Source organism: Ammospiza nelsoni, chromosome 3 (assembly GCF_027579445.1).
Source record: "Ammospiza nelsoni isolate bAmmNel1 chromosome 3, bAmmNel1.pri, whole genome shotgun sequence".
Lineage (NCBI taxonomy): Eukaryota > Metazoa > Chordata > Aves > Passeriformes > Passerellidae > Ammospiza > Ammospiza nelsoni.
The window spans coordinates 68,399,536-68,416,705 of NC_080635.1; the positions used below are offsets into that span (position 1 = coordinate 68,399,536).

A 17,170-nucleotide genomic window follows, 5' to 3' on the forward strand; every position below is an offset into this window, starting at 1 on the left:
AGGGGTAATGGAGCATGCCAGTTTCTCAGGAGAGGGAGCACAGGAGGTATACACACATTTCAAGCGGTTGGCCTTCTGGTTCTCAGCTTGAGAGGCAACTGAGGAACATTTGCCACTGCTGTGGCTGGCCTGCTTATCCCCACCTGGATGAGATGCTGTGAGCACTGCCACTTTGGGCACCATTCCCCAGGTCTTTCAGTTTAAAGCCTGTCTTATCAAGCTGGCCAGCCAAATGCCTGGGAGCAGACATAGAAGATTGGTTGGTGGTAGGTTTTTCAAAAAACAAAAAACATCCAAAAAATTTTCTCACACATTTTGTGGCAATTTGCTCCACAATTCACTGGGTAGTTAAAAATTTCCACTACCACCATGGGAATTGTGATTCTAACATTTACTTTCAAGATGTTTTGTTCTCTTTCTTAGCCCTGCTTTAATGTCATCTTTACTAATCGAGGTTGCCCCTGTGGCAGGAGGCCTAATGGGATGGTCATGGACTCCTTGCCTGAAGACTCCCTGGTCTTCTGCTTCGTGCTTCAGACCTATTACAGGCCATTTCCAGGACTGCCATTACCAGAAAGAATTAGGGAAGTCCTGGCAGCCGTGACATCTCACCCTTGGGCTCTGGGAGGACTGTGTGCTTGCAATCAGGTCAGGTTCAACTAGCAGAGAGATGCTCTATTCCTCTCAGAATGGAATAACCCTCAGTTACCATTTATATCTTTTATTTCCTGCTCCTAACCTTGGTCTTGAACCTCATACCCTCATGTCACACAGCATCTTCTTTTCTGCTGGGGGAGTACTTTGCCCCACAAGCTTGAGTGGCCTTGCCTGCTCAGCTGTGCCATTTCTGAATCAGGCAGAATTTCTTCACAGTGAACTGCCTTATGTCCCTCTGTACAGAATTTATGGGTCCAAAACTGTGTCTACAGGTGTATGGAAGTTAACAGAGCACCAAAGTCTTCATTTTAGCCTTAAATCTCTACTGGCTGCTTCTTTGGTTGATAATATCTTCAACCAGAAAGGAAAGGTTGAAGGGAGGGAAAAAGAAGAAATCCACTCTGAAGATGAAGCCTAGTGAGCCAATTTCTGCAAAGATTTAAGAAAGAAGCCTGACTGGCCAATGGTGCTACTACTCCCTGCATTCAGGACCACTGATGGACAAGGTGCTGACCTCTTGGCTGGAGCAGTGCACGTTAGTATAATTATACCCTGACTTCATCCCAAAACCTAGCAAGGATTCCTGTCTTGTCTTTTTGAGATCATAGTCACAAAATGAAGTGAGCTGTGGGCAACATATTCAGCTCGCTTCCACATACACACTGCAAGCCTTGTTACCAGGGCCTCACAAAGCATCTCTTGAAAAAGGAATACAAGATACTCTTTGTAAATAAAAGTTCATGAGTCTGAGGAATGAAGTCATTTTCCAAAATCGCAGTGAACGATATTCTTTTTCATGAGCCAGCGAGAAGCTGAGAGCTGGGCTTGAGGGAAAGGAACTGAATGAAGCATGTTAGAGAAACCACTTAGCCCTCTTAGCCCATGGCACAGCCAGGCTGTCTCCCTCCTCCTCTTCCTCCTCCTCCCGCCCACAGCCTCCCCTCCCCCATGACATAAGAAATGGCTAGTCTAGCGGGTTTTTATTTAATAAATTTGGCACCTTTCTGCCTTCTGCTGAATAAACTGGAGATGTTAAAAAATAAACAGTCAGGAGAGTTAGTGATTTGTTTGGAGCAGTCCGATGGAGTTGTGGGGGGTTGGCGTGGCGAGGAAGGAAAGGGTGATCTCACTTTCTGAACAGTAAAGTTTGAGTGGGAGGGTCTCCACATGAAAGGTAAAAGAGGGAATGATGTGAACATGTGAAGGAAGCCAGAGCACTGAACGGAGCGTCAGTCTTTATCCTGACAGGGGGAGATAAGGTGGCTGGAGAGCTAGCGGTGCTTTCCTGGAATACAATCTCTGTTTGACACTCTCTGCTTAAGCACTGCCCATCTGTATGTTATTGTGCTGGAGCCTCTGGGGAAAAAGAGGAGCCACAGGCACGGAGAGAGAACGAGGGAGGCAGCAAAAGCGTTTTTCTTCCCTTCTTTGCCTTTTATTTTTTTCCTTTTTTTTTTCTTTTTTTTTTTTTCCCTCTTTTAAATCGGGATCCGGTTAGACTGCCTTGAAGTGCCACATCTGGAAACTGAATGCTGAAAGAAAGTTAAAATAACTGAGGCACCACTAAGCCAAGGGGGGCTGATTGCAGAAGAGGGTAAACAATTACTGAGACGCTAGAAGACCACTGCTGGATGTAAGGGGAGGAAATGGCTTTGATCTCCGCCTGGCCCCTCATTTCTCCTGTATTTTTCTTTTTGAGATGCTTCTCCTCCAGCACAGCCTCGAGTGAGGGAAGCGTTTTTCAGTTTGACATTGAAGGTAGCTCAGCGGTCAGCACGCAAGAAGCCACTGTTATCAGAGGGCAGCAGCAGGCAGTAGCTACTGGAAGTTGGGTGCCTTTTGCTGAGGTACAGTAATTCCCTTCTCTCTCTCAGTGTCTGCAATTTTCTGTTTTCACCTGTCTGTGTCAAAGCTCCCATCTGGTAAACGTTAGCTTAATCATTTGAGCCTTAAAGCGATACAGGAGGATTTGGGGGTGAGGGGGGAGGTGGTCTGAGACGCTGCGTTTCGAGACTGCGGAGATACAGCTCAGACTTCCAAATGTACACATGCCCTGCCTGCTGTGAGCAGACAGCTGCTGTACTTTGCAGTGGAGCTGGCTTAGCATGTCTCTGACTTTCCTGCCAACATAACTAAACAGGCCTGTCCAAACAGAGCTATTTTACAAGAGTTAATTGTCACAACACTTTTCTGCTTGCCTTGTAATTCCTGCAATTGTAATTCACTGAAATTTCCCAAAAGAGTCTGTCTTTTGATGGCAAACTGTCCTGTAGGAATTTCTGGTTTTGCCTCTGAGTGCCATTCACCTCCAAAATCTGAAGTTTGTTCTCACAGTGAAAGCAGGGGATGATAAATCAAATGCATCTAGGAAACTGCCTGCAGAGAACACACCTGCAGAGATTTCAACTTCCAAAAATTATGTGGTTGGGATTAGTGACAAATTAAATTAGAGAGATCTGAGAAGCAATTTGACAATGCAAAATTTTTTCCTGTTATTTTGGGATTGATTTATACTCTATTTTAGCAACACTGCAAGGGGAATGGGCTACTCAAAAATACATCTTGAGGAAATAATAAATTACTCCAGCATACACAGCAGGGTGGGATAAGGTTGAAAGTAGAGCAGTGGACACAACACAGTAATATCTCATGCGTGGTAGATGCAGAGTAGGAGGCTAATTGAGTTCCATAAGGTCATGGGAAGGGAAAGGGTAGCTCTTCTAGCATAACTTCCAAAAATGAGGTGAGATTAGCACAGCTGTGTCACTGTGACAATATCAAGATTGCAATCTCCAATATCACACGGTTGATTTTCCACCTATCCTCCACTTGCCAGAATTAACAGCCATGGAAATAAGTGCATAAAGCCTTCAGACAGGGTTGCTGCTGCAGGGCAGGGCAGAGCTCATTCCCCTGCTCCAAGCAGCTGGACAGCCTCAGGAAACGCCTGCCCACCCTGCCAGAGAGTCCTCATGAAACATGACCTGTGTGAGAAAACTGAAGGTTAAACCCTGCTTTGCTCAGCATAAGGACTCTCAGGAGCCATCCCAGTTTTTGGACAGGCTTCATGGTGTGGGATGTACAGATTTTCTCCTCTGGCCTTGGATCAGCCCAGAGAAGCTGCATTGCCACCTGTTGCTTGCAACATGGAAAGTCCCTCGATGAAATGCCTGACTTAAGAGCTGGATGGGTTTTGTAGCTGCTTTTCATGGGATAATGAGCGTAAGTGATTGTTAGTCTTTCTTGTTATGATAGCATAGTATGGTTTTCCCAAAGATACATTTCACATTTTTTCATGTACATCTATGAGATTTTATCTTGGGAAAGCACTGTGAGATATATTGGATGCTTACAGGGGAATGACATTTTAATTTCCTTCAACCATTTCAATCCTTTCTAAATTTTTGCTCAGGCCAACATAATAGACTCAATAACTGGTGCTTCCTCTGGTAGGTCACTTCAGCCCACGCAATGGCAGCACTTAGACTCTGGATCCCATCTTACCACTGGATGACTGTGCCTGGCATCATCATGCCAAGGCCCTTGGCTGCAGAACACTTTAGTTTCATGAGGAAGAAGCAGGGACTTCAGGACCCCTTGCTACCTGTATATTTCAGGCCTCACCTCCACGGAAATTTCCAAGGACACCAGGCCCAGTAGGATGCTTTTTTTGGGATAGGACAGATGCCTCTCTAACAGTGAAAACCCACTTACTCATTGATCCATGTGTGTGGTTGGTAACAGGATTTGAGGGATGGGCTTTAAACCTGGAGGTTGATGTAGGGGCCAGACAATGGTGGTTTGGTAATCTCTCATCCGAGGAAGGAGCATTACTTTTGGTCCTCAAAGAGCTTCTCCCTCCCACAGCTCACCTCCCCTTCCTCAGCCTCAGGAACAGGGTTATCCCAGCAGGTTTGGATTTGAATTAGCCTCTCTGGAAGCACGAGTGCTTAACCCAGAGCTCACAGTGAACCGCAGAGTAAACTCCCTTACACAGCGCGGTTTGATTCAGCTCCTTTGTCTAAATATTGACTCAGGCCTACAGCTCCCCCGAGCAGACAGAGGCTGTTAGTCATGTCAAATAGTGCCAAATTATACAAAGGGGGCAGTTTCATAGGGCAGAGTTTCAAAGCCACAGATGGGGCTTCACTGTGGTCTGTGGTGACAGTCAGCTGCAACGTGGAACGTGCCAGTGGGAGTTTCCAAGATGTAACTGGTGGGATGCTCTTAAATCCCAGTAAGAGTTTGACATTATGAACCTATAGAAGAACAGGAGATCTCAATTAATGTAAATATGTATTAGTGAATGTTTCTCAGCTTTCCAATCCTCTTCCTTTACCATGTGTGGCAACCCTAAACTGGGAGGAACTGGGAGAAGCAGTTTAAAAAATCAGAATTAAAGTTCATGAAGAGCTTTGCCTTTTTTGATTTTTGTCACCTGGGATTAGGATGAAAATCTCTTAAGAGAAGAGAACTAGCTACATTCTTAATCCTGATATGGTGTATCCATGCACAGAGAATACTATGAGTCTGAACTGGACTTCAGGCAACATCAGCTACCTTGGTGCCCTCATTCTTAATCGTTATGTGATCCAGAACACTAAATTAGGCACATAAATTGTTTCTAGATGTTTCAAACAGAATCATGGACTGTCTTCAGGTACAAATCCAAATTCCCCATACATTAGTGAAGACAGCAGAATTTTTAAGCCTCTAATTTATAGCAGTGTTCCCTGGAAATGCTCAAAGGAGTCTCTTCCTCTTTAAAAACTTTGTTGGATTCTGGCTTCAGGACAGCTTTATGAAGCAGCTAAAGTAGATGTTTAAATTAGCCAGACTACATTCCACACAATGAAATGTTGTGTTCCCTACATAAGGAGTAGTGACCACAGTGAAATAAGATATCTGCCTCTTATTAAAAAAAAAAAAAAATTGCTTATAAATTAATTGAAATTATTCAGAAAAGTATCATGACAAGAAATATCTGCCTCCTATTAAAAAAAAAAATTGCTTATAAATTGATTAAAATTATCCAGAAAAGTATCATGACAAGGATTACAGTGTTAGGAATTTAAAGATAGCTGAGAGATTCTGCACTCCAATTTGCCAACTTAGAGGGAGGTTAAGAAAAAAATTTGAATTTACTGTGTAAGTACATACACAAGAAAAAAATAGGCTTGTTGGTCTAATAAATTAAGGTATTGGTATATGCAACAATTGGAAACTGAAGATGACTATGTTGAAAATACAAGTTAAAAATTTTATTTTCAGAAGTGATTAAGCACAGGAGATTTTATTCAGTTGTGTTGGTTTGTCCATGAAGAAGCAGATCAATATGAAAAGCACTCTTAAGTACTCAGAGTACTTGTGTGCTATTCAGGAAAATTAAGTTCCTTGGCTCATCAAGATAATATGGGGAGGTGGGGAGACAGAGAGAAAAAGAGTGAGTGCAGAGCATTGGATCCAGCTCATCAGTGCAACCCAACAGCAGTTGGTGGCGTGAAGTCAGAGATTGGTTTTTCCAAACAAGGACAGATTAAAATATTTTATAAGGAAGATTTGTGAGACATGGAAGCAAAGAACTTAAAACAGGCAGATATCAAATGAAAGCAGATAAGCAAGTGGCAAACATCAGAGCTGTTTGTTTTAGTGTTCCACTCACTAGCTTGGACACAGCAGAAGGAAAGGGAATGGTGAGACACTTCCAGGTTTGGTGAGGCACAGCAGTAAAATTGAAAATCAGAAGTTGTGAGAACAGTTATGTCCCACTCAAATACATGCCTCTAAACTAAAAGGCAGGTCATCCATTACCATTTGGGTCTGAAGCCTGCTACTGTCAACATTTGCGCTTTTAAATTCCACTGATATAATAGTTTTAATTATATAGGCGTGGATTTTGTTCCCCATTAGGAAGAAAGCTCCTTACAGAGTCTAAGGTGAGAGTAAAACATGGTACAAGACTTCAAATACTTGAGAGTATCACAAATGGTTCTCTGTGATTCACATTCTGCTGTCACTCTTCTTAATGTAAAATGAATGTAAGGTGACATCCAGTAAAATGTTCATTTCATTCTGACATAAATGACTACAAGAGGCCAGAGACCAAGGCTAACACAAATGACTACAGAGGCCATAGGAGATGAGTGTGGGAAGGATTAGGAAAAGAAAGGGAAGACAGACGTTCTGTGGAGACATCTGCCAAGCCAAAAAAAAAGATTATCTCAAATGTCCTCCATGGAAAGAAGTGAAGTAAATAGTGGGAAAGGAAGTAAATTAAAGCAGGAAGACAAAGGAGAGGAAAAAATTAGAGCAAGAATGAGATAATCAAGAGTCTTAAGAGTAAAGGAAAAAAAGAAGTTGGGACAGGGCAGGAAGCCAATTCCCAGACTGAAGGAAGGCATGATATTGTTGGACAGATGGAAGAGGAAAACTGTTTCTAACATCAGTGTTTTTGACTCAGGGGAAAGGCAGAGATGCAAAAGTCCTTTAAAGGAAACAATTATCACAATCAAGTCAAAATTAGCCATTTACTATAAGAGAAAGTAAGAGGCAGAAGTTATCTGATTGAGCTGGTGTGTTAAAAGGAGGTGTTTGACAGTCATTTTTTCCCACCTGACTTTTACCAGCAGCTGCTGATAAAACACAAGAAGCATTATTTGAGAAGCTTGCCTTCTGGTTCTGTAAAGCGATAAGCAGTGATTGGCATGGGACTTGTAACAAACTCACCTCTCTAAAATGGCTCACATTAAATATATAAACTGACAGCAACCATAAGTCCCAGCCACTTGTTAACAAAAACTCAAAATATCTCCAAGTCATCTTCACTCCTTTTCCCCAAAATGGCTGAAACAGAAAATCTTGCAAACTGTTGAGAGAAACCACAATTTGACCCTTACTTGTAGAATTAATCTGTTCAAAACAAGCTAGTACTACAAGAAGCAGCAGAAGACCTAATCCTGACGTGTGAGCCAAAAAGGGTTTTAGCTTGACAGGAACCTTTATATTCTTTAAAGCTAATGTGAACTGCATACACTTATAAAAGCAGATCTTTAGATTAATTCACTTCAGACCCTTGAGGTTATGTAAGGTTAACTCCTATAATGGGAAATTTGGATTTCTAGCTGCTGTTTTTTTCTCATACAACAAGGTTATGTTCTGAGAAACATCTATTAGTGGGGAGGAAGTTTTACTGCAGATGTTTGTGATTCCAACTTAAGTTTCTCATCAAAACTTTAATGAAAATCAGCTGCTTGGAGTAGTGCCACCAGTCTCCAAACCTTTTGAATCATAGGAGGCTGAAGTAAATGGAAGCACAAAACACAGCAGATGCTCTGTTGGAAGTTTTCTCCAAGAAGATGTGTAAAACACCCACCAGAAAACAAAATTCAAATTCCACTGCAGTGTATTCCCATAAAGTTTTGGGCAAGTGGCCTAAGGCTTATTCTGGGCTGTGAAAACCAATAAAAGGCATTTTATGTCCACTCTTATTCACAACATGGGAAGCAAGGAAGGAATTAAAAGTCCAGTTTTTCCAGGGGGCATGAGAAGAAATGAAAGAACTGCTTTCTGAAGGAAAACTTGGCCTGATTTAAACTGATATCAATTAGAGCTTCTAGTGTTCAAGAGCTGTGTAAAAGAGGTCTAGTTTTTGAGTAACGTATAAGCTGCCACTGATCATTTACAACTTGCTTCTGGACTTCTATTTCAAACACCAAAATATAGACCCTTCAGGTTTTATATTTTAATTGGTACTCTTGAATGTTTGGATCTCATCCCAGTCCATTTTCACACAGCACCATGAGCTGGGGATGTTTGGGTTATGCATCCTAATGCAAGATTCAACAACTGATGAATAACATTATACACAAAGCTGTTAGAGCTCCAAAGTTTTTGAAATCTAATTCTTTGTCATTAAAATCTCAAAGAGATTTTCCTAACTGTCAGTCAGGATACATAAAGTGTGTATTTGATAATGAAAACAGATTGACTAAAATATAGTAAATATGATCTAGCTTTCTAATTCCTTTTTAGCTGTATATTGCAATTCTTTATATAGTTATTTCCTTGAAATAAATACTTCATGAATACTAGAACTCTTTTTTTTTTCTCTTGTGAGAAACCAACAAGAAACAGTGCTAAACCCCACAGCATTCAAGAGTCAAAGAATGAGAGAGGGCTCTGAAAATTATTTTAGAAATTACGATTCCAACATTACAAGACTGTAAGAACAACTATGATGTTAATATTTAGGTCATGGCATGTGGAAGACAGAGAGTATGAGAGGAACTGGCACACCTTAATGACTTTGAAACATAAGCTAATAATTACAAGAAAAAAATACTCTAACTGTATTAACAGCTTTCAATATGTTCTGTAAAAATAGACTTTTTAACTAAAACTGTAATACTCAGGACCACTGTTTGACTCTGCCTACCCAAGAAAATGAATAAAAATTAGTTCATTCAATCTTTGACCATTGCTGCCAGTCTAACTACAGGAAAAGTAGCTGCATAGAACCAGCACCTAAACCAGATAATTTCTGAGCTCTGTTACCAGTTCCCACCCTACAATGGATCTTTTACTCTTTTATGAAAGACCTTCCAAGTGGCAAGAGATTAGCAGACCTTTCTGCCAAGGCTAATGCAAGGCCAGTATGTCCTAGGGTTTCCTTCTGTGGTTTTCCACCTCTGAGCCTGGATGCTAGCCCACAGAGAGCACAGAGAGCCTGCCATTCACGACTCCCTTATGCTGTGCTCCCCACTCCTGGCTCCAGGGACCCTTCCTCAAAAGCACTTTGTGAAAGGAAGCATTTATCCAGATCCAGTATCCAAAAAAAGAAAATAATAAAAACAAAATCTGGCAGCACAAAATATAACATAACCCTCCCTACCCTTACTATTAGAATCCTTCATGGCCCAGAAAGGCTAACACAGCCTGGTCCATTGAGGGTTGGCAAGGTCTCCAGAGCATCAGTACCTGGCACAGATCCATTCAGGGGGATGTGAGCAGGTATTAGAGGTGTAGACATGGTGTGAGGTCAGGGAATTAGCATACCCTGCCCGGCCTTTTGCAAGTTTGTGGTTTTCTGTGGCTCTCTGCTTCCAGCCAATGGCAAGGATAGTCTGCAGAGGTTCAACAGGGTATCTAAGGCACCAGGTAATTCAGGGTGTTTGGTGATAGATTTCTGTGAGGGGTGAGAAAAGAAATTGTTTTTCTCTTGATACATTAATTCTTCCCTCTCTTTGAGCCAACAGAAAATTTATTTCTTCATTATCAGACTATGTCTATGATGAAACAAGCCCAGACGCATTGAGATATAGAGGCAGGTTACCTCTTCTCCCCATCCCTGGCTCTTCCCCTCTCCTTTCAGAGCACAGCCTCTGCCCAGCTTCATCCTGAATGTATGGCATGCAGTACAAAATTAACCATGCTGGGCTGTCTTACTCCCCTCCCACACATTTGCAAAGTGCTAAAGCAATCCAGGGGGAAAGCCTTATATCTGAGAACTGCCCAGAAACATGGGATTTTCCCATCCCCAGCAGCTGTCTGCCTTGTCCATAGCTGGGCTACCCTTGGGAGGCAGAGAAGGATGAAAGCTATTTCTCTTCATCTTTCAAGATTGTTACATTGGCTTGGGTTTCTTTCTAACAGGCTTTTAATTGATGCCATGGCTATTGGTCAAGCAGATCACTGCTCCTCTCTGCTGTGATTCCAACATTTCAAAGAGATGCAAAATCAAACCAGGAAATACTAGAAATCTGGAAGGGGGGAATTGAAGCTTGAGATTTACCCTCTCAGTATTAACAGTGTCCCACAAGCACATTAGTACTTGCTTTAAAGCCCACTTTTCTTTTTCATCCCTTGAAAATTTTTGTCTCTATCTGTAAATCTCTCAGGGAGTACTGTGGTTTGTCAACTGATTATGTCTCACTTATCTGAGAGACTCAATGACTCAGAATGTACATTTCATGTAAGTGTGGACTGGGTGGAGGGTGGTTAATGAGGAAATAACATAGGTTTATCCCTTTTCCTGTAAATTGAATAAACTTGGCATTTTTTTGAAAGAGGAAAATCAACCAGCTACCATTTCAAGTGCAGATTTTCTATTTCCAACAGCAAACATCTTCTAAGTTTTTCACTCAGTGGCAGTACTAATAAGTAAATTCAAGACTGGTAGTAATATCTGATTCTTAGCCAGGTTCCAGACAGCTAAAACACTTCAGCCCTCCCCCTTTTGAGAGAATGCCTTTTAAGCAGAAGCTTTGTCTTTCCCACTGTATATGGAAAAAATGACTGTGCAGTTCTATGGAGAATGCCTAGCTGAGATATGTTTATGTTGGATCCAACCCCATCTCTGTTGCTGAATGCCAGTTTGTTTTCCACTTGAACTGGGGAAGGGATAACAGTCTGGAAACTTTTTCAACACAGGAAATTTTTTAAAAATTTAATACAATTACTTAGTCAAGGTAAAAGATAATGTTGTTGTTCTGCATAAAGCCATCTGGCTTTCAGCTGTTTCTTGTTTTTGGGAGTCCCCATCAGTCTGTCACTGCTGCAGTGGAGGCTCACACAAGCCCACCCAAGGAATCAGAATACAGAGTGACAGTGGGCTGGGGAAAGGGTTCCTTGTCATTTTTTTCTGTGTGCCAAGCTCTGCTTTGCTTACTGGTTTGGAGGTTACCCATGTGCAATTAGCCACACTCACTGTCTCTCTGACTGCCAGCTCTACCATGCCATGGGGAGAAATGGAGGTAACATTTTTTTTCTGTGACCTCCTGCTAGCCAGATTTTATCTACTACTAACTACTTTCAGTCTTGCAAGTTTTAGTTTTAGTTTTAGTGATCTCTGATTTTTGCACCTAAAACTTTGAGAAGAAGGTTTCCACCAGCTTCATAACCTGTCCTTTATTATCATCTGAAATAAACTTCTCTTTTGGAAGCTGATGAGTTGATAACTCATCAGGTAATACATAAATAATCCAAATTGTCATGGATAAGTCAGCAAGTGAAGTTTTCAAGTTAAAAATTTTGAAGTTAGTGTCTTGTCCTGTGTCCCTTAAGGCAACCACAACTTTTCCAGTAAATTCTGAGGAGGGCTCAACCCCTCTGTATATATAAACGATGGAGAACTTCTAGTGTTTAGTCGCTGTTTAAGACAGCAACAATTGGAAAACCAGACTAAATTCAATAGTCAGATGCACTCTTCAGCAGCTGCAGACTGGCCAGACATGGTGTGCCTGGCTCCAGACCAGCCCTGTGCTCTCAGGTGGGAGCATCACTGGGAATGCTGGAAAAAAAGAACAATATTGAGATCCATGCACAGGGGATGACAGAAAGGACACTGGTAACAGAAAATAATGCTTCATTTGTTTCACCACTTGTTAAGCAGTTCATTTACTGAAAAATGTATTTTCACAACCAGTGTCTCTGCTTTATTTGTTGTTCTTTTGGTGTTTGAAGATTCAAATTACTCAGATTCACAAAAATACACTGCTGCACATTTAATGATCATTTCATATCACTTATCCAGAACACTCCAATAACTTGCCCAGATCTATGACAAATGCACTCATTGAGGTTTTTTATCAAAGCTATCTCATGTGAGAATTTCATTTAAAAATAACAATATGCAAAAATATTGGAGGGCTCAACTGAATGACAATTTAAGCAGGAAAGAATTTGCTTTAACATTTGTAATTTAAATAACAAAACACAAACCTTGTTAGTGTGCAATTATTACCTTAGTTTGCAGTCTCATTAAATGCAATTAGAACAGCGATACCTTTCAAGATAAGTGGATAAAAAAAGATTACCAGCATTGTGCCCAAATCTCTTCACCAACTTCTGGTTAATTTCTAATTTACAACATCAGTGGAACACAGGAACTAATAAATATTTCACAGTTAACAGTGTCAGAAATTTAAAAGAAAAATATAGGGATTTAATGGACTACACCAGGGTGCTTATTATAAAACTATCATAAATATTGATTTGGAGACTAAGCTAAAAAATGTGTTCCTCTCAGGAATGTTTAAAGTTTTAAAAATAAATTTGAAATTGCAAATGGCTAATTTGCATGAGGTTTCTGCCTTTGAAATGGTAAATACTACAGAGTGGCTTTTTGCATGCAGACAGTTCCCTAACAGCTGTAGTGTCCTATTGAATGGAGTAATTAACTGTCTAGCTGTGATGTCACACACTGAATTCATTTCTTCAGTAATAATAGTTAGAATGTGACCTTTCTTCAGAAGAAGAATTTGATACAGTAGACCAGAGGTAATGAAGGCTTATAGAAATTATAAATAGAGCTTGGAGGCCTAGGGGAAGCTGGTGTACAAGCTTGTTTGTTTTTAATTCTCTATTTTGCAAGGCTTCAAAGCTCAGATAAATTTAGCAAAAAATCAACAGAGAATAAATAAAATTGCAGAGCAGATGTCCCCTTTTGCCTGCACATTTTGGGGTACTTCATGGTGGAGAGCAGAACTTCTGTCTCTCTCTCTTTGTGACCACTTTGATGGTAGAACTTTGGCCAACAGGTCAGTTATTCACTTCTGAGGGCCTCATTCTCCAGAGGAAGACAAAGATCCTTCTGGAATGTCACTCCATAGGGATTTATATGTTCAAGTACAAAGGCAATCTTGAATTTATTACTCACGGTCTGGGAATTTAAAGTCCATTTATTTCTTCAAATGATAACTTAGAGTGAAGCATGACAACTCTGTGAAAGGGCACCATGAGGGCATTTTATTTTTAAAATTAGTTATAGTTTACCTCAGTGGTTGGAAAAATTCACAGAAATCTCCTCCTTAGCCAAGGCCTGGTCTAGGAAGATGCATGGAATAAATTAAGAGAAAATAATAGGACAGATAAAGGGGAAATTACCAGCAGAATTAATGTTCTTTGTACCTTAAATAAGAGCTCCTGCTCTTAATTTGGTTTTTTTTTTGATAAGAGAAAAATGCTTTCATCATTGTATTTAACAGAAACAAATACCACAGATGATATTTTAAAAAAACAACTATATCAAATATTTTTCCATATTCATGTTTCCTTCCTTGTATGAAAAAAAAAACATATTTTCCTTAAATATCTGAAAAGCTTCCTTACATAGTTAGTTTGAAGCTTTCATGGGACATTTTATCACTGAAATGTAGTTCTTTCTCTCTATACTCTTTGACTAATCCTTTTCCTATATCTGGTAAGCTCTGGCAGTAAATCATTGCAAGTTACTCATAAAAGTCACCCTCAAATGCAAGAGTGAGGTCTAGCCCTAAGAAAGAATGGTGGGAAAAATGGGGAAGGCAGCACAATGCCAAGCAGTGCTGTCCACATATCAAAATGTCTTCAAACTATGGCTGTTTAGCTGAAGGCCAAAAACATTCTTTCAGCACGGCATTAAGAAATTCTTGGGTCCAGAAACAGCTGTATATTCACTGCAGACATCTGGAATAAGCAAAACACAGCTACCCAAAACGTCTGGTCACATGGGAATATTCAGTATTCCTGGTGGTTCTGACCAATTCTCTTAAAGGACGTGAAGCTTCGGAGGAGTGTCCCTTTGGGTACACTGGGTACATCTGGGACACTGGGATCACACTGTGTGCTCTGCCATGGGTTGCACTGGGTACATCTGGATACAGTCCCAGATAATCAGCTCAAGGCAACCCTGCTTGGACCAGCCGACCTCCAGAAGTCCCTTCCAGCCTCTTCTGTGCTTCTGCATGGCTGTGGTCATTATTCCATTTTACTGACTGAGGAACAGAATGAAAGAGTAATGTTCATTTTCACACAAGACATGGGCAGAAGAATGTATTTTCTTGAGTCCCAGTATTCTTATGAGCATAATTAGAGAGAGAGAGCAGCTCCTGCATGGAAACAAGGTGATGAGTTTCTTTGATGTTCAGTGAGAAGGAATATTTTATGTTATGTTAACTTCAAACAGTATAATGAAACTATTGCGGTGGAGGTGTTGTAGATTAGAGGTGAAGCCTATGTAATAAAGTGGATGAGTGGCTGGGACCAGGTGCAGGGATAGGCAGGGATAGCAAAGATAGGAGAAGAGGAGTAGGAGGACAAATGGAAAGCAGAACAGGGAGGACACAAGCATGAATAGAGAATAAGGCCACAACAGAATGGCTGTGGGAGCCAACAGGGGCAGGTGGAGATCCAAACCCTTCAGTGTAATGTTCAGTTGCTCCATTAATAGATACAGCCCAGGAGAAGCACCGAGGCCTCCCCCAAGAAGGGCCAATGAACAATCATCTCATCTGGTTGGCATTTACTGTAAGACTGTTTAAACGATATTCAAGCCTCATTGCCAACAAGAGAGACATATAATATAGACAAGACTAAAAGGTAACCTATAAATAAAAGCTAGGGTGAGCTATAAATACAAACTGAGGAGCCATGGATTTGATCAATGCCTCACAACATACAAACAGACTTCTTGGAAAATACTCTCTGCAGCAAACCCCTCATTGCTACAAGTACTCACTGTGCTTCTGAGGAAATTGTGACTGCCCAAATATACTTTGGCAAATTCAAGTCCACACAAATTTTGGGAACACAAGGTCTAGAAGAAATTAATAAACAAATGATTCACAACTACATAGTTACTATTGTAAAAATGTGGCAGCAGCATGAATGACAGTCAAAACAATATCAGAGCTGTCATCAAGTACTTGTATATAAAGAGGCCAAGGACACCTTCTAGAAATGCTTTCTCCCTTGTGTCTCAAAAAAACAGAACACAACAAAGCAGAGAAAATTTAATTACACAAATTCTACCCCGAGTCATACACTTCAGGATCCCTCAGATCATAGAGTCATGGAATGTGAAGAGTTTGAAGGGACCTTCAAGATCATGTAATCCCAACCCCCCTGCCATGGTTAGCATTGTTGGAGGAGCAATAAAAATCAAAGTGTTTCAATACAGCCATCTGTTATCTCAAACTTTTCAGCCGTTGAGAGGTAAAGACCACCATGTCAAGCCTCTTTCTTACAAGGTATTATGTGAAAAAATGCAGAGTTGTACTTTGCATTTTTTGATTGCACTTTGCTGATGAGCTCATGAACAGTCTGGTGTTCACGTGTCAAACAGATGAGAGTAAAAACTGTGAAGAAGAGGAGCAATGCCAAACAATATTCAAAATAGAAAATAATACTATGAGCACTGTTTTCATATAGTTATCTCTCATGGGCCTAGTCTTTTGGAAAACAGGAATCAGGAGCCATGCAGAGGCAGCTGGAAGCATCTGGTGGTGGGTTCAGTGATTTGTTATCTCCTAGTCAAGAAATGTGGCAAGTCAGCCTTTCATGGTTAGCTAGGCCAAATTAGAAAGATGGATTGCCTGCTGAGGCACACTGCTCAGGTATCATACATGTACCTGTAAAATATATACTGTCTCCTGGGCACACATAAAAACAGCAGAGTTCTAACTTTAAATGCATCCCAAAATTTTCTTAGCAGTGTTTCTCAGCTATAGTCAATATTTTGTCCCAAAGCATTTGCAGCAAGAACCGGTGAGCTGGCACCACTGGGATCCTCATCCAAAAATGTGGAAAAGTCTAGGTATAAAGAGCATCAAAGTGCATTAATTAATAAACACTTTATCAGTCCAGTAAAGTCAATCTATGATGGACTCAGGTTTTTCCTCTCTGCTGACCCTATGCAGTAAGTGCAGTTCATTTGTTTTCTAGTGAACATGTAAGTCTGTCCAATCCTCTGGGACCAGGGCAAAAACCAACATGTCTCAGACAGCAGCAGAGCCCTGCAGAGCAGATATAGGTATATCCTGTTCTCCCTTGTCCATCCCATTGTACCCATACACTTCTGAAATCCCACACAGTGAAAAGATATTCCTAAAAACTACGCATACTGAATTCTCAACCCGAAATTTAGCCTCCAGCAGTTAAGCACCTTTCTGTGATCAATAAAGTGCATGTTGGCTGTGTAAGGCAGCCAGGCCTCCTGAATGTGCTGCACACCAGTACAGAGGCTAACACCAAGCTAGAGTTGCACACAGTGCTTTCTGTCCATCTGCTGGGTTTTATATTTTGGCAACAAATGGAGAGAGGTTTCTTCTGCAGGTCACCAAAGGCAGGAGGGTCAGGAGAGTGGGATACAGTGTTATCACAGCTCTTTTTGTTTGCATAAAGTTTCTCAGCAGGCTGAAGAAGAACTAAATCTTTGTGTCTATGCTTATGAATACCACATCTTTGACCTAAGGAATTTGAAATGTCTATTAGTTTGCTCCCAGGAAGTAAGAAGCAGTCAAATGACCATCAATCTACAGTTGGAAGACTGGATTTGAGAAAACCATGTTTAAATGCACTGGAAGTCAATTATGTCCCAAGCTGAAAAGCAGATGGGAAAGTCACGTTGCTGTCCTCAGTATCTTTTAATGAATGAAATACCAGAAGTATATTTGTATATCCATCCAAGGTAAAAAAGACAGTTTTTTAGTTAATGATTTCCAAGCATGATAAGCCATAGATTTTGTGCCTGCCCAGA

General features: G+C 40.8%; 1 protein-coding gene across 1 annotated transcript in view; it reads left to right on the plus strand.

The window, feature by feature from the left end:
• Positions 1 to 2,046: 2,046 nt before the first annotated feature.
• Positions 2,047 to 17,170, plus strand: part of LAMA4 (laminin subunit alpha 4) — a 96,564-nt gene continuing 81,440 nt past the window's right edge. The window contains exon 1 of the mRNA XM_059467588.1: positions 2,047 to 2,504. Within this exon, the coding sequence (XP_059323571.1) occupies positions 2,304 to 2,504 (201 nt within the window). The 5' untranslated portion in view covers positions 2,047 to 2,303. The remainder of the gene's footprint in view (positions 2,505 to 17,170) is intronic.